Genomic DNA, 24,209 nt, shown 5'->3' with positions numbered 1-24,209 from the left:
ATGTGAATATTTGTTTGTGTGTATGAGGGTGGGAATGTATGTTTGTGTATATGTGTGTCTGGCTGTCTACGTTCAGGTGTCAGGTCAGGTCCTAGACTCCACCTTATTCAATATCCCAGGCCCCCCCTGCTCTGCCACCACACCCAGCTGTGGGGTGCCCCCGGCCGCTGGTGGGTTGGTGGTTTCTCGCTCCGGGGCGGGGCGCTCGGGTAAGCGCTGGCTCACTCGCGGCGGTCGCTGGGCGGGATCTGGCTCTCCTGGCTTGGCTGGGTGGATGGAGGGGCCCTGGGACCAGACTGCCTCGAAGTGGACGGCCGCCGGCGGAGCCTGCGGTCCTGTCGCCACGGCCCCCTGGGGCGTCTGCACTGGGGCTGCTGGATGACCCCCTCTGGGCTCTTCGCCGCCCCTTTCGGGGTGGGGGGGCTGTCCCAGCGGTGGTTCTCCTGGGACTCCTGTGCTCTGGATGACTGGGGCCCGGGTCTCCGCCGTGTCTGCTCCATGCCTTGCGGGACGGGACTGTGGTTCCCCACACACACTATTAAACATTTACATGGAGGAACCTTATGAACACAAGCGCGCTCACACACATAGGTGTGCACACAAACGTTCACACTGGTGTACAAACAGGTGCTCACACACTGTCTTTGCTGTTGCTTCAAAACAAAATGTTTATTACAAAATATTTTATTATGTGCGCTGCTCAACAGGTTTTAGGATTTAGGATTTACTGCGAATCATACAGATGTTGGTTGTGGCTGCAATTTCTCTGCTGTTGTGTCTTTTGTTGTTTTCTCTTTTTTCTTCAGCAGGTACGGAAGCAGATTCTGACTATATTATATATGATTTTTTTTTTTTTTTTTTACTCTCTCTTCTCTTTTTTTTGGTCCCCCGGTCTTGTCTGTCATAATATAGGGAACAAACAAAAAGAAAAAAGAAGGGAAAAGAAAAAAGAAAAAAAGGGAAAAAAAAGAAAAAAAAACTGTTAATTAAAAGAAAAAAAAAGAAAAGAAAATAAATTTAAAAAAAGGAAAAAAAATGGCTGTGAATGATGATAGCACAACTACACATATACTCTGTGAAAAAAAAAAAGCCGGGAAAAAAAAGGTAAAAGAAAAAAGAAAGAAAAGAAAAAAGTGGGTGCGCTTTACCTCGGAGCGCGCTGTCGCGTTGTATTCAATAAATAGACTAAAACAAAATCATGTTTGCTTCAAATTCAAATTCAAATTTTATTTGTCACATACACAGTCATACACAGTACGAAATGTAGTGAAATGCTTATACGACCGCCAGTGACCTTAAAAAGAGAATTAAAGCTTATAATAAAAAAATAAATATGAATAAAAGAAATATGATAGAAAAATTAAATAAAAAAAAAAAATTAAATTGAACTAGGAAAAATAGAACTAAAAATAGAAATATGCTGTACGAAAATGGAAATATACTGTACAAATAAAAATACACTGTACAAGAACATTTAAGAAATTTAGAAATTTTGATATTTTTGCATAAATATTTTGATAAATATGCATAAAAAAGGTGTCTTTTTCTGTAGATTGAGTCCAGGTCAGGGAGTTCGGTGCGGATGATGCGCCCAGCTGATCGCACCACCCTCTGTAGAGCTCGTCTGTCCTGCATGGTGCTGTTCCCGAACCAGGTCATGATGTTTCCCGTCAGGATGATCTCTATGGTGCAGGAGTAGAAATTCCAGAGCACATTGGAGGGCAGTCTAAAGTCTCTCAAGCGTCTGAGGTGGTAGAGACGCTGCCGGGCCTTTTTTACCACGGTGTTGATGTGACAGGACCATGCCAGGTCTTGCGTGATGTGAACACAGAGGTATCTGAAGCTGTCCACTCTCTCCACTGGGCTCCTGTTGATGACGGGGGTCTGGTAGTTCCTCACCTGCTTTGTACTTGCTACACCTTGCTTTGAAGTCCACTATCAGCTCCTTTGTCTTGCTAATGTTTAGGAGGAGATTGTTTCTCTGGCACCAGTTCTCCAGATTTCCAACCTCCTCCAAGTAGGCCATCTCACCTTTGTTCGTGATCAGGCCCACCACGACAGTGTCGTCAGCAAATTGATGATGGTAGTGGAGTTGGTAGTGGCCACGCAGTCGTGGGTGTACAGAGAGTACAGCAGGGGGCTCAGAACACAACCCTGGGGGGCTCCAGTACTGAGAGTGATGGAGGCTGAGACATGTCCGCCCAACCTTACTGCCTGTGGTCTGCCAGTCAGAAAATTGGAGATCCACTGACACATTGATGAGCTGAGTCCCAGATGCTCCAGCTTGTTGGTGAGTGTGGAGGGAATTATGGTATTAAATCCAGAACTGTAGTCGATGAAGAGCATTTTCACATAATTCCCCCTCCGAGTGTCCAGGTGAGTGAGAGATGTATGAAGGAGATGAGAGATAGCGTCATCCTTAGAGCGGTTTGGATGGTAAGCGAATTGTAGTGGGTACAGTGTGTCTGGTAGTGAAGAAATGATGAAGTCTCTGACCAGGCGTTCAAAGCACTTTATCACTACTGGGGTGAGGACTACAGGGCGATAATCATTGAGGGACAATATTGTATATTGGAAACAATTTTTTTGCAATTGTATTGCATTAGAAACAATATTGTATTAGGCTAACTTGATTGAAGATTATAAACTTTCGTATTCTTTGTTCACACATGTGGGCATTTTTAATTTTTTAGATATTGATCCTTTTTTAATGCAGAGAATTTTCTGAGCTCAATGATACAACACGAGCCCTTAGGCGTCGGTGTAGACAGACTGAGTGTAAATGGATGAAGGATAGGTTGCAGGTGTCACTGGAAATGTTTAGAGATAGTCTTTTCACCTATCACAGAGCTGTGAGGGAAGCTAAAGGACAGTATCTCTCTAATCTCATCAACAGTAATAGTCACCGCCCTGGAATTCTATTCAACACTATTAATTCTGTGATAAATCCGGTGTTTACTGGTTTGAATAATATATCTGAGCACTCCTGTGATGCATTCAAACAGTACTTTTTGGACAAGGTTTTGTCTGTCAGGCAAGCCATCACACAAGTCCCTGTTGCTGTCATATCTTCACAAGAAGCACAGTGTGTGCTGGAGAACTTTGAGGCAGTTACTCTTGTGGACCTCAAAAAAGCTGTCCATGAATTGAAGATCACCACCTGCCCTCTTAACGCTGTTCCGGTGAGGATAATGAAGGAAGCTATTGACATCATGGGCCCCAGCCTTGTGGCCTTTATAAACAGTTGTCTTAGTTCGGGCACAGTTCCAACTGCCCTCAAGCATGCCATTGTTCGACCACTGTTAAAGAAACCAAACCTTGACCCTTCTATATTGTCCAATTTTCGTCCTATATCTCATTTGCCTTTTCTGGCTAAGCTGTTGGAGAAGCTTGTTGTTACCCAGCTTCAGTCTTATCTCCAATTGCATGCTATTGCTGATAAATTTCAGTTTGGTTTCAGGTCTCGGCATAGCACGGAATCTGCACTACTTAGGGTCCATAATGACATTCTTGGAGCCCTGGATAGAAAAAATTCTGTGGTTTTGGTGTTATTAGATCTGACCGCTGCTTTTGATACTGTAGATCATGCCATTCTTATCTCTCGACTTCAACACACTATTGGATTACAGGGCATGGTTCTCAAATGGTTTTCATCATATCTTACAAACAGAACTTTTTCAGTTATGCTAAATGACCTTTCCTCTTCAGTTGCTCCTTTGTCATCAGGTGTCCCTCAAGGATCTATTCTTGGTCCTATTCTGTTTTCACTTTATATGCTGCCATTGGGTCAACTCATCTCCAATCACAATGTCCGTTTCCATTTCTATGCAGACGATCTTCAGATCTACCTTCCTGTGGTTCCGAGTAATTGTTCTGCATTGGACTCTCTTTATAATTGTATTTTTGACATCAGAAAATGGCTTTCTCATAATTTCTTGCACCTGAATGAAGAAAAGACTGAGTACATTTTGTTTACTCCGGATTCATCTAGCAGTTCTCCCAGTTTTGGTCCTTTAACACCTCGGTTTGTTCCGGTAGTGCGCAACCTGGGTGTTATTTTTGACAGTGGCATGTTTTTTGATAAACAGATAAGTGCAGTTGTGAAGGCAAGCTTTTACCAGCTAAGGCTTCTCAGTAAGGTCAAATCAATTTTGACCCGAGCTGATCTTGAAAAAGCTGTTCATGCCTTCATCAGCTCGCGGATTGACTTTTGTAATGCCCTCTACTCTGGACTCAGTCAATCACTGCTCAATCGGCTTCAACTGGTACAGAATGCTGCAGCACGTCTTCTTTCCAACACCTCTAAACGCTCTCACATCAGTCCAGTCCTCCGCTCGCTCCACTGGCTTCCAGTGCGGTTTAGGGTAGAATTTTAGATCCTGATGTTTGTATTTAAGGCCATCAATGGAATGGCCCCTGTTTACCTCGCGGAGTTGATAATGGTCCACCACCCAGCCAGAACTTTGCGCTCTTCTGAATATACCACGTTGGTCATACCCAAGTTTAATTATAAAAAGTTTGGAGGTCGGTCATTTGCTGTTCAGGGCCCAAAACTGTGGAACGCACTACCGGGACAGCTTCGAAGTATCACTGAGCTCAGTGCTTTTAAATTGCAGTTGAAGACACATCTTTTTAGACTTGCTTTTGATATGTAGCTATTGATTTGATAGTTGTTTTTATGTATATTGTCCTGTTCTGATTGTTGTGTTTTATGTTTTTTGTTTTTATACTGGAAAGCGCCCTGGGCACCTTTTGGTTGTTGTAGGGCGCTATATAAATAAATTTTGATTGATTGATTGATTGAGCAAATTAATAATAATTTCCATGAATAAAAAGGAGGAAGAAGAAAAGGTTACGGGAAAATAAGAAAATGCTTTAAAGGTAAATGCTGTGAAATGCTTTAAATGAACAGATTCTGCCTATAACAGGTCAGGGACAGTAAGGCTGGATCCAGCAGCCCACCACATCCCACACCATAATACATTGGCTAATTAAAGTGGAGATTAATTTTAAAAAATACTTACTATTATAAAAATATAACACAATACAAAAATGTAAAACAAAGTTTCACTGAACATATATTGGGTCATATTTGTAAAACAAAGGAAAGAATAATAGGACAAACAACATATAAAAATTTAATATTTTCAGTGTCCAGTAGCACCAGTCTCACAGAGACCCAGGAGGCTTAAAAACAGTTTGACAGCAAAATGAGACATTTTGTCAGTATTGTGATTTTTTTTATTTATTTATTTATGTATTTCAAAAGATGCAAGACAATACTGCCAAAATGTATCATTTACATGCTGTTAGAAAATATTCTTTGCATTGTCTCTTATTGAGTCACAAGGGTGTTAAAAAGCTATTTATATCATTCAAAGTTATTCATATCAGTGTAGTTAGTATGATTTTGAAAGTGCTTTAACTCCACCTGGCACAGTTTAATCCCAGTGGAACAATCTGACTACATGTGCAGTGCCATAAAAAAAGTATTTGCCCCTTTCAGATTTTTTTTTTTTTTTGCATATTTGTCACTCTTGTATGGGTGGAATTTCACCTAAACATTTTATGAGAAAGTTGTTATCATGAACATTTTGCATTTCTGGGGTATCATCTTGATGCATTGTAAGACATACCACTCATCAGTGATGATGAACCAGTGCCTGCTGCTGATGACCAACACGTCTCCCCTGATCTACCAGAGCCAAGTAAAAAGAATGGCAATCAAACTGAATAAAATTAGTAGCAGCATTAACTCGTGCTAGTAATTATTATAGTAGTCAATATTAATTCAAAATAATGTTTCTCAGCATTATTTCGTATTAATATTGACTACCATAATAATTAAAATAAGTAACTAGTTTACTAGCGTAAGCTACTGCTGCTACTAATTTTATTTCAGCTTACCTGTTCAGTTTTATTGCCATTCCTTTTAAAATATTGTCTTTATAAATTTTTATGTTGTTTGTCTTGATGTTCTCTTCTTCGTTTCTTTGATTTACTATTATGACCCACTATATATTCATTGATACTTCAAATAATATGTTTAAATAGCATTGAATTCTGGATTGTGTTATATTTTTATACTAGTAACTGGTGTTAAAAATGTATCTCTACATTAATGAGCCAATGTATTATGGTGTGGGCTGCTGTGGGCCAGGAAGTCCAGGGCCACTTTTTGGTCCCAGTCCGCCCCTGTAATAACGAATGGAGAAAGCGCAGTCAAAGCCCGGAGATTCTGCGTTCCGCAGTGGCCAACCGTGAATAGCTGATACTCAGTGACAGCCAGTGAAATTTAAGCATTTTTGCTGCTTTCCACGTGGTGTGGCATATAATGGCTTAAATAATAGTATAAAATCGTCCAGACCCTGGTTCGAATCCTGCTTTGGGTGAAAATGTAATAAATGTGAATCGTTTGTTTTACACTTTTTGCTTATGATTATCATTAAATTATAGCAACCGTTAGGTGAGTGGTAATGTTTAATAGCTTAATAAAAAAAAATTCTCAATTGCAAACATGCACTTAGTACTAAAGCATAACTTGATAATGTAATGGTTATATCGTGGCAGGGGGGCATTTTAGCGCATAACACCGGAGCTTTGAGCACTGGCTGGGAATCGAACCCGGGTCTTCTGCATGACAGGCAAATCACCTACCACTGAGCCACCAGTACCCATGTATGGTTAAAGCGCATAAAAATAATAAAACAATACTGTTATAGGCTAACATATCATACATCTTTTTTAGTCCTTTTGCACACACGCGAGGGTGCGTTACATTAATAATAAGAATAATGACAATAATAAATTCGGGAGACTACTACTAATAATAATAATAATAATTTTGAATGAAAATGAAGAATAAATACATATTCAATTCGATTCAATTCAATTTTATTTGTATAGCGCTTTTAGCAATTTTCATTGCCGCAAAGCACCTTTACACAATCAAAAGAATTATTTAAGTTTGTATGAAATGTAAATTTGTATGAATCAAAATGGTCAGTTTGTCCCTGGTGAGCAAGCCGACGGCGACAGTGGCAAGGAAAAACTCCCTGAGATGGTAATAGGAAGAAACCTTGAGAGGAACCAGACTCAACAGGGAACCAATCCTCATTTGGGTGAAACAGAAAGCAGTAAATGATCTGCATTTATACAGTGTGTTAGGTGGCAGGCAGTTCAGCTATAATAGCTGATGTTAATTGATGTTAATATGGAGTCCAGGTAGTTATTGAAGACCCAGGTAGACTTGTAGGACGTTCCAGTCCTGAACTATCGAACTGTCAAGTCCCCAGAGAAACAGTTGCCAACACCAGTCAAGGCCAGAACCATCTACTAGGTAGAGAGAATCATCCCCAGACACCAGACGCATCCCAGAGAGACACACCATGTGACGAGATCTTCAACCAGAAGCGGGGCACCAGGATAGGTCAGACAGGTCCGGAGGGCAGAGGGAGTCTGGATCACTGGCAGCTCGGGAACGACTTGTGTAGCTCGACAGAGAGAGAGAGAAAGAGTCAAAGGGGGACACAGGAGGAGAGAGGAAGAGGGGGAGAAAGAGAAGAAGAGAAAAGATGGCAGTTAGGTATGGTCACAGTCACACAATGTATAATGTGAATGTATATTAACTGTAGGGTGCAAGCAGAGACTCCAGCAGGACTAACTATGACAGCATAACTAAAAGGGAGAGCCAGAAGGAAACACAAACGTGAGGGCTTCCTGAGATGTAAAGCAAACAATCACCTCACCGTCAGCAAACCTGAGTGATCAATGAGAGTGAGGGAGACAGCATCCAAACATACCAGTTTACCATAATACTCTACGTCCATGAGTCCCCCAGATCTGCTCCTTTACCTAAGGCAAATCTATTTATAAAAATGCTTGGCTAAATAAATAGGTTTTTCGCCTGGACTTAAACACTGAGACTGTGTTTGAGTCCTGAACACTATTTGGAAGACTATTTAATTATTTTGGGGCTTTGTAAAAAAAAGCTCTGCCCCCAGCTGTATTTTTTATAATACGCGGTACTGACAAGCAGCCTGCATCCTTTGATCGAAGTAGGCATGGCGGATCGTAAGACACTAGCAGTTCGCTCAGGTACTGTGGCGCGAGACCATTTAAGACTTTATATGTCAAGAGTAGTATTTTAAAATCAATGCGAAATTTCACAGGGAGCCAATGCAGTGAAGATAAGATAGGGGTGATGTGCTCATATCTTCTGGTTCTAGTGAGGACTCTTACTGCTGCATTCTGGACTAGCTGAAGCTTATTTATGCATCTAGCTAAACAACCAGACAGAAAGGCATTACAGTAGTCCAACCTAGAGGTAATAAAAGCATGAACTAGTTTTTCTGCATCGTTTAGCGACAATAAATTTCTTATCCTGGCAATATTTCTGAGGTGAAAGAATGCTATCCTGGTAATATTATCTACATGAGCTTCAAATGAAAGGCTGGAATCTATAATCACACCAAGGTCTTTCACTGTTGCACTTGATGGAACAAAAAGGCCATCTAAAGTTACGGTGTGATCTAAAATTTTACTCCTAGCTGAATGTGGTCCTATGATTAGAAATTCTGTCTTATCCGGATTAAGCAGAAGGAAGTTAATTAGCATCCAATTTTTTATGTCCTGCACACATTGCTCAATTTTAGTAAGCTGTTTTTTTTTCATCAGGTTTTGCTGAGACATATAACTCTGTGTTGTCAGCATAACAATGAAAACTAATACCATGCTTACGGATTATGTTGCCCAGAGGAAGCATGTAAAGGGAAAAAAGCAGTGGACCTAAAACTGAACCCTGCGGAACGCCAAACTCCACTAGAGAACATGCAGAATAATCACCATTTAAGTCTACATACTGATAACGATGGGGCAGATAGGATCTGAGCCAGGAGAGGGCTGTACCCTTAATTCCTACTACATTTTCTAATCTTTAAAGAAGAATAGCGTGATCAATGGTGTCAAAAGCTGCACTGAGGTCGAGTAATACAAGCATAGTTACACAACCCTGATCAAAGGCCAATAGGATGTCATCTGCTGTCTCTGTACTGTGATGAGGCCTAAATCCTGACTGATACAGTTCATGTATGCCATTTCTTTGTGGATATGAGCATAGCTGCTCCGCTACCATCTTTTCCAGAATCTTAGAGATAATGGGGAGGTTTGATATTGGCCTGTAATTGAACAGCTGACAGGGGTCAAGGTCAGGTTTCTTAATTATTGGTTTGATAACTGCTAATTTAAAAGATTTTGGAACATAACCAATGCAGAGTGAAGAATTAATTATTCTTAACAGGGGTTCTGTTATTGCTGGGACTATCTGTTTAAGAAAATGTGTCGGTACAGGATCTAATATACAGGTTGATGAATTCGCAGAAGAGATGAGTGAAATTAGTTTATTCTTTTCAAGGGGATTAAAGTATTCTAGGTTCTGATTTGACATGGCTAGATTAACATCTGCATCAATTACATTGTTCGGTTTCAAAACCTCAATTTTATGCCTAATATTTATAATTTTATTATTAAAAAAGTTCATGAAGTCCTCAGTATTGCATGATGTTGTTGTGGAGATTTTCGCAGTGGTCTTATTTTTGGTTAATTTGGCTACAGCAATAAATAAAAATCTAGGATTATTTTTGTTATTTTCTTTAAGAGTGGAGAGACATGTTGATTTAGCTACACTATGTCAAGAGTAGCTTGACATAGTGTATTACTATATTACTATAACTATTACTATAGATTCAAGATTCAAGATTCAAATAACTTTATTAATCCCAGAGGGAAATTGCTTATGCTCGGTTACAGGTGCTCACAGTTGTTAACTAAGAAAGAATAAAGGTAATAAATAATAATATAAATAATCTTTAAAAAAAAAAAAAAAAAAAAACTCTTAAAACAGTAAGTACCATAAGAATATGACTCAGGGCCACTTGTAAGTATTGCACAGTAATCTAGTATTGTTTATGTAATATTATATTATTGTGTGAGATCTTGTATTACATATTTTCTCGGGAAGTAGTATTGCAGTAGTTGTATTTTTAATATGGTATGTGATAATGTCCTATTGTGAAACGGTTAGTGAAAAAAATCCACATACATGTGTGTATGAGTTACAGGGAGGAGTTGTAAATTTTTATGGCTGTTGGGAGAAAGGATCTTCTGTGGCGCTCTGTGGAACACTTGATAGTAATCAGTCTCTGGCTGAAACTGCTCCTCTGTTCAGCAAAGACACTGTGTAGCGGGTGAGAAGGATTGTTCAAAATGGATTGTACTTTGGATAGAATCCTCCTCTTTGCCACTACATCCACAGAGTCAAGCTCCATGCCTAGCACCGATCCGGCCTTTTTAATTGACTTGTCCAGTTTGTTCTTATCAGACACCCTAATATTACCACCCCAACAGACCACAGCATAAAAAATGACACTCGCCACAACGGTTTCATAGAACATCTGCAGAATGGTGTTACAGACGTTAAAAGACCTGAGCCTTCGAAGAAAATACAACCGACTCTGTCCTTTCTTGTAGAGTGCCATTGTGTTGAGTGACCAGTCAAGTTTGTTGTCCAGGTGGACTCCGAGATATTTGTATTCAGAGACCATGTCCACTGTCTCTCCCTTTACAGATATAGCAGTCACAGGGGTCTTGTTTCTCCTAAAGTCTACAACCATCTCCTTTGTTTTCCTGATGTTTAGTTGTAGGTGGTTACGCTCACACCAGGAAACGAAGTCATCCACCACAGACTGGTACTCAGAGGTGTCACCCTCCTTTACACACCCAACAACCACAGAGTCGTCAGAGAACTTCTGCAGGTGGCATGACTCTGAGTTATATCTAAAGTCTGATGTATATAGGGTGAAAAGGAAAGGAGACAGTACCGTCCCCTGTGGAGCTCCAGTGCTGCAGATCAAAGTCTCGGACACACAGTTCTGAAGTCGGACATACTGGGGACGGCAGGTCAGATAGTCCATGATCCAGGAAACCAAGCGGGTGTCGATGTTTATGTTCATTAATTTCTCCCCCAGTACTGCCGGTTGGATGGTGTTGAAGGCGCTGGAGAAGTCAAAGAACATCATCCTTACTGTGGTCCTAGGCTGGTCAAGGTGAGAGTAGGTACGATGTAGCAGGTGTATTATGGCGTCATCGACTCCCATGAACGGCTGATAGGCAAACTGAAGAGGGTCCAGAGAGGACTTCACCAGGGGACGTAGTGTATCCAGGATCAGTCTCTCGAACACCTTCATAATGTGCGATGTCAAAGCAACAGGCCTGAAATCGTTCTGGGCACAAGGACGTGGTGTTTTGGGTACCGGCACAATGCATGATGTTTTCCACAGTGCAGGGACTTTTTGCAGAGACAGGCTCAGGCTAAAGAGGTACTGGAGGACACCACATAGTTGGGGAGCACAAGATTTCAGGACTCTCGGATTGATCTTATCCGGACCCACAGCTTTTGTAGGGCTGATCTTCCTGAGACCATGCTTCACCTGATCCACTGAGATGTTGATTGCTGGAAGTGCAGGAGTAGTGACTGTGACTGATTTCTGTGTAGGGGATGACATAGGAGCAGGAGAGTGTGGATTGGGGCTGAAGCCGGGAGGAGTGTGAGACATAGGGACATCAAATCTATTAAAGAAAGTGTTAAGGTCGTTTGCACGTTCCACATTTCCCTCAATAGTCTGGCCGCTTGTCTTATAGCCAGTGATGCTTCTTATGCCTCTCCACACCTCTCTCGTGTTGTTCTGTTTCAGCCTTTGTTCCAGTTTTCTCCTGTATGACTCTTTCCCCTCCTTGATTTTACCAGTTAGCATTTTTTGAGCCTTCTTTACTGCTTCCTTATCACCAGACCTAAAAGCATTTTTTTTTGCATTTAAACACGCTTTAATGTCCTTGGTGACCCAGGGTTTGTTGTTGGGGAAACAGCGAATATCTCTCATCGGTACACATGTGTCAACACAGAAGTTAATGTACTCTGTGATGCAGTCCGTCACTCCATCAATGTCCTCGCCATATGATGCACTGAGAACCTCCCAGTCCGTAGCCTCGAAACAATCCTGTAATGTAGCAGTGGCTCCTTCTGACCACCTTCTTACACTCCTCACTAAGGCAGGCTGTCTTTGAACAAGGGGTTTGTATGTTGGCATGAGGTGGACCAGGTTGTGATCCGACCTCCCCAGGGGGGGGAGTGCAGCAGCACTGTAAGCACCTTTAACATTAGCATACAGCAGGTCTAGTGTCCTCTCCCCCCTAGTGTGGCAATCCACATATTGAGTGAAAGTGGGAATAGTCTTGGTCAGCGATGTGTGGTTGAAATCACCGGAGATCAGGAGAAAAGCGTCGGGGTGTCGAGTCTGGAGTTTGGCAGTTACCGAATGAATGACGTCACAGGCGGCAGTGGCATTCGCGGATGGAGGAATATACACAGCCGTTATTATCACATGAGAGAATTCTCTGGGTAAATAATATGGGCGAAGTCCGACAGCCAACAGTTCAATATCTGGACTACAAACGCGCTCCTTGACAGTCACATGACCGGGGTTACACCACACGTTGTTGATGTACACAGCCAGCCCCCCTCCTTTCCTCTTACCGCTCTCTCTCCTCGTCCTGTCGCTCCGTATCGCGCTGAAGCCGTCCAGTGTAATATTAGAGTCAGGCACATCACTGTGTAACCAAGTCTCTGTAAAACACATCAGACTGCACTCGCGGAAGATGTTTTCAGTCCTTAACAAAGCTGTCAACTCGTCCATCTTATTGTCCAGAGATCTCACGTTGCCCATGATGAGAGACGGGACATACGGCTTGTACTTTCTCATTTCTTTCTTATGCGCCGCGCGTTTCTCTTCCTCTCTTGCTCCTCTGCGCCGCTTCCTTCCACCCCTGCATCCTCTTGTCGTCCTCCTCCGTATCTCATCCGGAATGTTTAAAGTCCTGTACAGAATCGGGTCCCTGACGCCGGCCGGCTTCAGTGCGATCAGCTGTTCCCTGGTGTAAATAAAGGAGCCGGCTCCTTGCTGTTGCGCGCTGATCACCCGGAGCGCCGAAAATGTAATTAACATTGCGTAACTCAGAACAAGAACACTTTCAAAATGCATGGTTTTGAAAGGGCGACCTTACTTAGTAAATACAAAATAAAGTTATAAGTAAATAATGGAAAGAAAGTATAATAAAAGTAAAAACACACGAAAATTCCGAGAGCAACCGCACCAAGCTGCTGCACGCTCGCGCATGCGCAACAAGAATGATAGTTCAGGATGCTCTCCTTCCATGCTATTTGAAATGCTAACAATTTAGTTTGACGCCATTTACGTTCTAATTTATGAGCGGTCTGTTTTAAAGTGCGCGTGTGATCATTATACCAGGGAGCAAGTTTCTTATCTCTAACAATTTTTCTTTTAACTGGAGCTACATTATCTAAGGTATAGCGAAATGTCGACTCTAAATATTCAGTCGTCTGATCGAGTTCTGTGGGGTCAGACGGTGATCTAATCAAGTTGGGAACTCTGGGAGATTACTGATAAAACTGTTTGGTAGTTGATGTGAATGTACGTTTCATACGGTAGCGCGGCGCTGTGCGTACATTATTACTGTGACACACTTGAATTGAGACAAGATAGTGATCTGAGATAACTTCAGATAGTGGAATTATAAATAAATTTCTTGTACTTACTCCGAAGAATATTATTAAATCTAAAGTGTGACCTGCTTTATGAGTGGGTCCTACCACACACAGATTTACTCCTACCGAGTCCAGTATGGACATGAATGCTCTACACACAGGGTCTTCCGGATTCTCAAAATAAATATTAAAATCTCCAGCAATTAACGCCTTGTCTACAGAAACGACTAGGTTTGAGAGGAAATCTGCAAATTCACTAAGAAATTCAGAGTACGGTCCTGGAGGTCTGTAAATGACAATTAGTGGAATCGACTGAGCTGACTTAATATAGTTAAATACACTTATGTTACTATAAAGAATTTTAAATGAATTAAATTTGTGTCCGTGTTTTTGTACAATAGTCAAATTATCATTGTGAATAACTGCGACGCCTCCTCCTCTACCAGTTAACCGAGGCTGGTGTATGTAGCTGTATCCAGGAGGACTAGCTTCATTTAGAGCTACATGCTCGTCCTGTTTAATCCAGGTTTCTGTTAAACAGAGTATATCAAACTCCTGGTCTGTGATAATTTCATTAACTATAACTGCTTTAGATGCGAGAGATCTAATGTTTAACAGTCCTAGCTTCAGATCAGAGGTGCTGGCTGCGCATTCAGTATGATCTGAGTTTGTGGTCTTTATGTTAATTAAATTACTAAAACAGACCTTTTGAGTCTTTCTAAATTTGTTTTTAGCTCGGGACATCAAACATATCAGTTTGAGATTGACACGTTTATGAGCTCTGTCGCTTGCTGTCAATGGGCGCCTAAGAGACATAACACATTTTTCGGCTTCAGTAGACACGCAATACTTCAAACTGAAACACGACTGCTCCCTACAGGTAATAAAAGGGCATTTTCACAGGTTGCTGCGCGCAGCTATGGCAAGTCGCGGGATCCCTTTTCTCAAAATGTGCGTTTTTAAAGGCCAGATCTGTATATTTTGTACATTTCCCGGTGTTCAGTGTTTGTTAGTGTTTGTTCAGTGTTTGTTATTGGGTCTTTCGCGTTGCTTACCTACCATGGGCCAGCCAACCCGAGCGACACCTAGCGGCCTGGCGATATAGTGCCAGTTGCAACGCGCAAAGCAACCGGAAGCCGACACGTCTATTGTTTGTCGAAAAGGGGAAGTACGAACTTTTGTGTTTAGTTTGTAATGTTTGTTTCCGTTATTTGTGTATGTTATTTAAGTCTATAATGACTAAAACAAAGGAACATTATGTTTGTCGTAGAAAGAAATAACAAGTATACATACTTACCATTTCATACTTCCCTTTTTTTGTCTGTTATACTTGGTTTGTCCTGAGGGGGCGGGGTTTAAGCTATAAAAGAAAGCCCCAAACCAGTATGTGTGGTAAGTTTACCTGGTGAGTAAGCGTGCAACTGTGGTGCCGTGAGCGATATTTAGGTAAATTGCGTGTACATACATTCATCTGATCGTTTCCTTTTTTTTTCTTTTTGGTAGCTTTGGTTTTGTTTTTTCACTGGGACTTTTACACCTCTCGAGCACTGTAAATGAATTATCACCTTGCTCTTAACACCTCTGCAAGTATTGCCTTCAATTTTTGTATTATTTTTCTTCCCTTCTTTCCTTTTTTTTTTGGTGTCAGTGAACCCCCTTTGCTGGACGTCGGGCCGCAAAGTGCAGTCATCTCGCATAGTGATACTACAAGTTCTATAGCCATTAAATATTAGTTTAGTTAATGTTCACCCACCTTGTATATACTGGCAAACTGGTGAAAGGATCATGGATACCCTTGACTCACCTATACCATTTGGTATAAAGGTCAAGCTGTCCAATCCTTCTTTCTTCTTCTTCTTTGTCTTTCGGCTGTTCCCTTTCAGGGGTCGCCACAGCGAATCAGCTGCCTTAATCTAACCCTATCCTCTTCATCGTCTTCTCTCACACCAACTAATTTCATGTCCTTTCTCACTGCATCCATAAATCTCCTCCTGGTCCTCCTCTAGACCTCCTGCCTGGCAGTTCCAAACTCAGCATTCTTCTACCGATATATTCACCATCTCTCCTCTGAACATGCCCAAACCACCTCAATCTGGCCTCTCTGACTTTATCTCCAAAACATGTAACATGGGTTGTCCCTCTGATGAACTCATTCTTGATCCTATCCATCCTTGTCACTCCCAAGGAGAACCTCAACATCTTCAGCTCTGCTACCTCCAACTCTGCCTCCTGTCTTTTCTTTAGTGCCACTGTCTCTAAGCCGTAGAGCATCGCTGGTCTCACCACTGTCCTTTACACCTTTCCTTTCATTCTTGCTGATACTCTTTTATCGCACAACACACCTGACACTTTTCTCCACCCATTCCAACCTGTCTGTACTCACCTCTTCACCTCCTTTCCACACCCTCCATTGCTCTGGACCGTTGACCCTAAGTACTTAAAGTCCTGCACCTTATTTACCTCTGCTTCCTGAAGCCTCACCGTTCCTCTCATTTACACACATGTATTCCGTCTTGCTGCAGCTAGCCTTCATTCCTCTGCTTTTCAGAGTGTACTTCCACCTCTCCAAATTTTCCTCGACCTGTTCCCTGCTCTCGCTACAAAGCACAATGTCATCTGCAAACATCATAGTCCATGGAGACTCCTGTCTAACCTCATCTGTCAACCTGTCCATCACCAAAGCAAACAAAAAGGGTCTCAGAGCCGATCCTTGATGCAGACCCACCTCCACCTTGAACTCTTGTGTTACACCTACAGCACATCTCACCATGGTCATATAGCTCTCATAATGTACATGTCCTGCACCACTTTAACATACTTCTCTGCCACTCCAGACTTCCTTATACAACACCACAGCTCCTCTCTCGGGACTCTGTTGTACGCCTTCTCTAAATCTACAAAGACACAATGCAACTCTTTTTATATGTTCTCTGTACTTCTCCATTGGCATCTTCAAAGCAAATACTGCATCCGATGTACTCTTTCTAGGCATGAAACCATATTGCTGCTCACAAATGCTCACCTCTGTCCTTAACCTAGCTTCCACTACTCTTTCCCACAGCTTCATTGCATGGCTCATTATCTTTATGCCTCTGTAATTGCCACAGCTCTGCAAATCTCCCTTGTTCTTAAAAATCTAAACAAACTAGTCAGAAACTCTACTGCCACCTCTCCCAAGCACTTCCATACGTCCACAGGTATGTCATCAGGACCAACAGCCTTTCCACTCTTCATCCTGTTCAACGCCCTTTTCACCTTACTTTTACTAATATTTGCTACTTCCTGCTTCACAACAGTCACGTCTTCTATTCTTCGTTCTCTTTCATTTTCCTTATTCATCAACTCAATTCATCAAGTACTCCTTCCATCTTCCCATTATCCTCCTGGCATCTGTCAGTACATTTCCATCTCTATCTTTAATTACTCTAACCTGCTGCACATACTTCCCATTTCTATCTTTCTAACTCGCCAACCTGTACAGATCCACCTCACCCTCCTTACTATCCAATCTAGCATACAAGTCCTCATATGCTCTTTGTTTGGCCTTTGCCACTTCTACCTTCACCTTACGCTGCATCTCCCTGTAAACCTGTCTACTCTTTTCAGTCCTCTCAGAGTCCCACTTCTTCTTAGCTAGCCTCTTTCCCTGTATACACTCCTGCACTTCCTCGTTCCACCACCAAGTCTCCTTGTCCACTTTTCCCTTACCTGATGGTACACCAAGTACCTTCCTACCTGTCTCCCTGATCACATTGGCTGCGGTTGTCCAGTCAACTGAAAGCACCTCCTGACCACCCATAGCCTGTCTCAACTCCTCCCTGAAGACTACACAACAGTCTTCCTTTCTCAGCTTCCACCACTTTGTCCTCTGCTCTGCCTTTGTTCTCTTCACCTTTCTCACCACCAGGGTTATTTTACACACCACCATTCTGTGTTGTCTGGCTACACTCTCCCCTATAAACACTTTGCAGTCACTGATCTCTTTCAGATTACAACGTCGACACAAGATGTAGTCCACCTGAGTGCTCCTGCCTCCACTCTTATATGTCACCCTATGTTGCTGCCTCTTCTGAAAGAAAGTATTTACTGCCATTTCCATTGTCTTTGCAAAGTCCACCACCATCTGTCCTTCTACATTCCTGTCCAGAAGACCAAACCTGCCCATCACATTTTCATCACCTCTGTTCCCTTCCCCAACATGTCCATTGAAGTCTGCACCAATCACCACTCTCTCACCTCTGGGGATGCTCTCCAGAATGTCTCCTTCTCTTCTAACTCACATCCTACCTGTGGTGCATACCCACTAACAACATTGAACATCACCTCTTCAATTTCCAGTTTCAGACTCATCACCTGATGCTGATCTGATGCTCTTTTCACGTCTAGAACATTCCTTACAAACTCCTCTTTCAGGATAACTCCTACTCCATTTCTTTTCCTATCCACACCATAATAAAACAATTTGAACCCTAAGCTTCTAGCCTTGCTACCTTTTCACCTGGTCTCCTGGACGCACAGTATATCCACCTTCCTTCTCTGCATCATATCAACCAACTCTCTTGCCTTCCCTGTCATGGTCCTAACATTCAAAGTCCCTACTATAACTCATAAACTCTTGCCTTTCCTTTTTTCTCTCTGCTTTTGAACACGCCTTCCTCCTCTTATTTTTTAACCAACAGTAACCCAATTTTTAACCAACAGTAACCCAATTTCGACTGCACCAATCACCACTCTCTCACCTCTGGGGATGCTCTCCAGAATGTCTCCTTCTCTTCTAACTCACATCCTACCTGTGGTGCATACCCACTAACAACATTGAACATCACCTCTTCAATTTCCAGTTTCAGACTCATCACCTGATGCTGATCTGATGCTCTTTTCACGTCTAGAACATTCCTTACAAACTCCTCTTTCAGGATAACTCCTACTCCATTTCTTTTCCTATCCACACCATAATAAAACAATTTGAACCCTAAGCTTCTAGCCTTGCTACCTTTTCACCTGGTCTCCTGGACGCACAGTATATCCACCTTCCTTCTCTGCATCATATCAACCAACTCTCTTGCCTTCCCTGTCATGGTCCTAACATTCAAAGTCCCTACTATAACTCATAAACTCTTGCCTTTCCTTTTTTCTCTCTGCTTTTGAACACGCCTTCCTCCTCTTATTTTTTAACCAACAGTAACCCAATTTCGACTGGCACCCTGTAGGTCAACAGCACCGGTGGCGGTCGTTGTTAACCCGGGCCGGGACCGATCCGGTATGGAAATGATATTTGTGATTCGCATCATTGATTTGGCAAACGTTTTACGTCGGATGCCCTTCCTGACACAACTCTCTGCATTTATCCACACTTGGGACTGGTTTGCGTCCCCCGTGGCTGCATTCAAGCTGTCCAATCTAATCCCACAGAATACGCAATGCAGCACAAATCAGCAAAAAAAAAATCAATAGCGGCCACGATAGAAAGGCACTAGAACACCCTGCACACACAAGCTCACAGCGTATGTGGCCCAGCAGGCAAACAGCCCAAGGCTATTGAGCAAGGCTCCAATCTACCCAGATCTTACTCTCACCTGTGAAATGTGCCAGTCAAACACATCTGATCTACGAAGGCTCCAACTGCAAAACCCACAGCACCCAAAGGTTCATCATCCTAGTCAACATTCTAGTCATCATCCCAGTCAACATTCTAGTGTCAGATACTATGGCACACATTTAGAGGCCCTACAGAGCCATGCTACTTGCACAAGAAGAACCCAAAACCTAGATAGTTTTAATGTTATGGCTAATCAATGTGTAGTTTCTTTATATAAAATACTTTTCAAATAAAATTACCAAATATCATTGCTATTACTTGAACCTGAAGTTTAGTTTAGCACACACAAAAAATAACACCCTGCTTGTCTCGTGAATCCCAGGGTGTTCGATGAAACTGGGATCTGGAGAGCTTTGACTCTCAGTTGGCAGTGTTAGGATGTTCACCTGCTGGGTTCCATGCATGAAAGGTAACTGATCTGGGGCCTTTCTATCATGGCCAGAATGAACTCTTTTGGAGTGATTTGTGCTGCATTGGATTTATTAAAGTCTCTTTTAACCGACAGAAAAAAAAAATCTTTAGTTTTTATCTCTCTTTAAACCACACTGCTGTTTCCATTAGCACTGACACAAACTTTCTGGTGTGAGATGGAAACTAGAGTTCAAACATCTTAAACCAAACAGCAGTGTGAGGACATTAAGGTTTTTACCACATCAAAGGAGCTGAAACTGACAGACTCATAGACTGCAGCAGCACTTTGTCTAAACACTTTATATAAATAATTCTGGATCTGTTTTATACAGGTTAAGCAAAACTGTTTCATATCCACCAAAGGGTTTAAGGTTATAATTTTACCTATTACCAGTTCTTTCTCTGTTGTTGTGTCCTTTATGGTGGATAACAGGCCTCACACAGATAGAGCACAGTCTCTAGTACAGTTTAAATAAATAGTCTCTCAACATTCTACATGATATTTTTAGAGACATTTTTATTAATGAACTCCAGCTCTTTTGTGTTTTAGTCTGAGATTCTAACATAAAAACATTCAGACTGTTGAAGTGACCCAGAATAAGTCAGTGTGAGCTGCTGATTAAACACTCAGTCTCAGAAACTCAGAAACCACAATGTTATTTCTGTTCAACTGAAACAACTGCATGATGTGAGAGAGCGCTGCTGCAGTCAGTAACACTTCTACACACTACGCGTTTGCACACTCGGCCTAAACACGTGTCCACGCTTATGACTGCTTCTAGACTTGTTCAGTCACAGGTTTGGTTTGAAACAGAGGAATTCTGAGGCATGAATCATGTCTGGAATTTCAATAATCACTTTTATGCATGCAGACTTTCTGGAGATTCATTATTTTATTTTTATTGTTTTTTTATGTATTTGTTTAATATCAGCACTCAATCAGCATGTGAACAGTCGTTAGAAAGTTAATAAACACATTAAACATGTGGCTTTGATAAATGATAAGAATAAAACATTGAATTTATGTGTAGATATAGGATTGTACAGTAACAATTAAGCACTTCAGATTAAATATATTATTCTTCTTCATAATTAAATATAACTGTTATAACATTACACACATATTTTCTTATTAACTACTGCTTGTTGTTGTTGTTGTTGTTAGTCTTTCGGGTGCTCCCATCAAGGGGTCGCCACAGTGGACTATGCCGTCCACACACAACTTGACACCACATGCTCTTTGCGACACAAACCTCCCATTTTATTTATGCCTCAGGCTGGGGTTTGGGCTTTGGGTGGGACTTGAACCTTTAAAAAAATAAATAAATGAACACAACTTTGCTTACAAAACCTACCGTAACCACCAAGACCGCCTGCACAGGTAGTATACGCTCACTCCAGGTTCTACCTTAGACAGATGATTAGTTAAAGGTCCATAATAAAACTTTACAGCGCCCCTCCCCCACAGCAGGATTCCACATTATTCCTCTTTGGGGTTGTTAGATCTGCTGACCTAAAAGCACTTCATTAAACTTCTTCTATCAGAGAGGTTCCAGCACACAGGACTGATAGAGCTCCAGTAGATCATATCTGTAAAGTCATGTGACTCATCACAGCATCAGAATAGACAAGAATTCATTGTGAGCTTCACATCTCATTACAGCTAATGGACCAATCAAATCAGTCCACAGCTTCAAAACATCCAATCAGGCGTGAGTCTGGACCTGGTTTTCTACTGAACACACAAGTTCATTACCTCACTATCACTTTGTCTAAACAGGAACGATGATCAAACTCTTTGTGGCTCTTTACTCTCTGCTTTGTCTCTGCACAACTGGTGAGGAACATTTTAAACTTTAATTCAAAATAGTAATTTTACGTGTTTAACTAATTTACTGACTTCATTGAACATTACATATTAAATATTTTCTATTTATTTATTTATTTATTTATTTATTTATCGTATTTTTATAGGAAAACCTTCAGAACTTATGCAGCTTCACACGAAATTGGTAAAACTTGGACAAGATGCAATTATGCGGTGTGACATTAGCAAGGTGAAAAATAAAAATACTTTAGCTTTGTACAGACAGAGTTTTGAAAAACTGCCTCAGGTTATCGCAAGATGGTACGGACAAAAAGATTCCACGTTATTTGAGGGATTTAATGATAAACGATTTAGTGTTACTGTAAAAGACCAAAAGTTTGATCTCAGCATTAACAATGTGAAAGAAGATGATGGGGGAGAATATTTCTGTGGATATGTGGAGGGAACTATACTAAAGTTCACATCTGGAACACGTCTGCAGTTTGAAGGTAAACAGTTTTACTCTGATAACCTGCTAATTCCAGATCAACACTTTAACCAGAATTATGTGTACATGTGCATTAAATGTTGAATATTTCACATTATTCATATTTAGTATCATTTCTGTTTATTTGCTGCTTTTCCAATTTATTTGTAAAGGTGAAGAGATGAAACCCTGTCCTACACCTGGAACACTTAACAAGAACACACACTCTGTTACACACCAGGGTTCAAACAGCAGTGATGGAGAAGGTCAGAGCTTTAATCAAATAAACTTCATTTTAGTATAATAAAAAATAAGTGAATAACATTACATATTTAACTTGTTGACTGATAAGATGCCCCATGAAATATTTTACATTTTTGAAGTTACAATTTCTGAAATGTCAAAAACTAATTTAAAGTAGTAACATTTTATATTTATCTAAGTTATGTACATTGTTATGAATTAAATATTAAACATTTTTTACAGAAAAAAAAATTGACATCAAGGATCTTCAAGTGAAAACAGTAAAGAATGGAGAAAATGTAACTATGGAGTGTAACATTAGTGGGGTCAAAAATAGTTTTTCTTGGTACAGACAGAATTTTGGAGAAGTGCCTCAGTTTTTGGTGAGACCGTACAGATCAGTCAATCAGAACTACACATTTGTTGATGGATTTAATGATAGTCGCTTCAGTGTTACTGTAAATGACCAAAAGTTTGATCTCAACATTAATAAAATAAGAGAAGATGATGGAGGAGAATATTTCTGTGGAGAACTGGATGGAAGTTCACTAAAGTTCACATCTGGAACACGTCTGCAGTTTGAAGGTAAACAGTTTTACTCTGATAACCTGCTAATTCCAGATCAACACTTTAACCAGAATTATGTGTACATGTGCATTAAATGTTAAATATTTCACATTATTCATATTTAGTATCATTTCTGTTTATTTGCTGCTTTTCCAATTTATTTGTAAAGGTGAAGAGATGAAACCCTGTCCTACACCTGGAACACTTAACAAGAACCCACACTCTGTTACACACCAGGGTTCAAACAGCAGAGATGGAGAAGGTCAGAGTTTTAATTAAATAAAATCTTTTCACTCTTTAAAACAGAATTTCCCGTGGTTAAAAATTTTGCTGTCAATAAATTATTAAAATGTTTAAGGCTTTTTTCTCCACAGAATTATTCTATTACAATTCAAAATCCTATGTTTTTTCAGTTTCTATTATAATTTTCTGTAATTTCCTGTTAATAAATTTTCTAGTATTAATACAAGTTGTGCATTTTCCAGACGACCTCTCTCGGATCATTGCCTTAACAGCCTGCAGTATAATATCTGTTATTGCAATTGTGGTTCTGGTTGCAGTTTTATTGAAACATCAAAGAAATGGTCTGTTTTATTATTATTATTATTATTATTTATAGATTTACTGTATACAGTAACAAAAAAATGTAAAGTCTTTCTCCATTTAATCTTTACTTGTGTGTATTATTGTTCAGGTTCTTCATCAAACAACCATCAAACTCCCACCAATCAGGTAATCCAGTCTTCTATTCACTGTGATTCTGTTCTGTTAAATAAATACACATCTGACCTACAATCCACAATGTACAGAGAATTTTAGAAGACAACTATTTTCAAAATATCAATGTTATCATTATTTTTAGTCTTTTAATCCGCTCTGGTTTATAAACGTCTCTTGTTCTTTATCAGGCTGATGATGAAGATTTCTTGAACTATGCAGCTGTGAATTTTGCTAAGAAACCTTCATCCTCCAGAACATCCGGAGACATTTATGCACAAGTTAAAATAAAATAGATCGGAAGACTCATAATACAACCAAAATGTAGTTTAGAGATGAATGCAACTTAAATTCTCAAATTTTGTTTAAAACTTTTTTTTTGTTTGGTTATAACATGTGATTGTTTTCTGTAAAAAAAAAAAAAAAAAAAAAAGCCTAAATCTGGTGAATAAAGTAATTCAAATTAATATTAAATGTTTTGTCAATACATCTGAAAAAGGTCAAAAAGTGTGAGACTGCCGTTTCTTAGCTGCCATGAGGCTCTGTGATGGCTCTCATCTGTTCTGTAGCTTCCACCAGGCTGCTGTTATACTGTATTTAACACCCTTGATGGAACACCCTTCACTAAAACACACTGCAGGATTCATGAGGGAGAAAATACTAGTTTTCTACATCCACAGACTTTTTCTACATATTTCTTTCCCACAACACTGACGTTTTTGCACAAAATGGAATCTAATTAGGTCTCAAACAGTTTTAT

At 40.6% G+C, this 24,209-nt stretch overlaps 1 gene segment (V, D, J or C); it reads left to right on the top strand.

Moving 5' to 3' along the window:
• Positions 1-19,595: 19,595 nt before the first annotated feature.
• LOC128514915 (Ig kappa chain V-III region MOPC 321-like) lies at positions 19,596-23,745 on the top strand. The segment is given in 5 exon segments: positions 19,596-19,626; positions 22,409-22,750; positions 22,902-22,994; positions 23,427-23,464; positions 23,641-23,745. Coding segments are annotated over 5 exon segments (609 nt in total).
• The last annotated feature ends 464 nt before the right edge of the window (positions 23,746-24,209 follow it).

Source organism: Clarias gariepinus, chromosome 27, assembly GCF_024256425.1.
Source record: "Clarias gariepinus isolate MV-2021 ecotype Netherlands chromosome 27, CGAR_prim_01v2, whole genome shotgun sequence".
NCBI lineage: Eukaryota > Metazoa > Chordata > Actinopteri > Siluriformes > Clariidae > Clarias > Clarias gariepinus.
The sequence above is the reverse complement of the archived record's forward strand: the minus strand, read 5'-3'. Positions and strand labels throughout refer to the sequence as shown.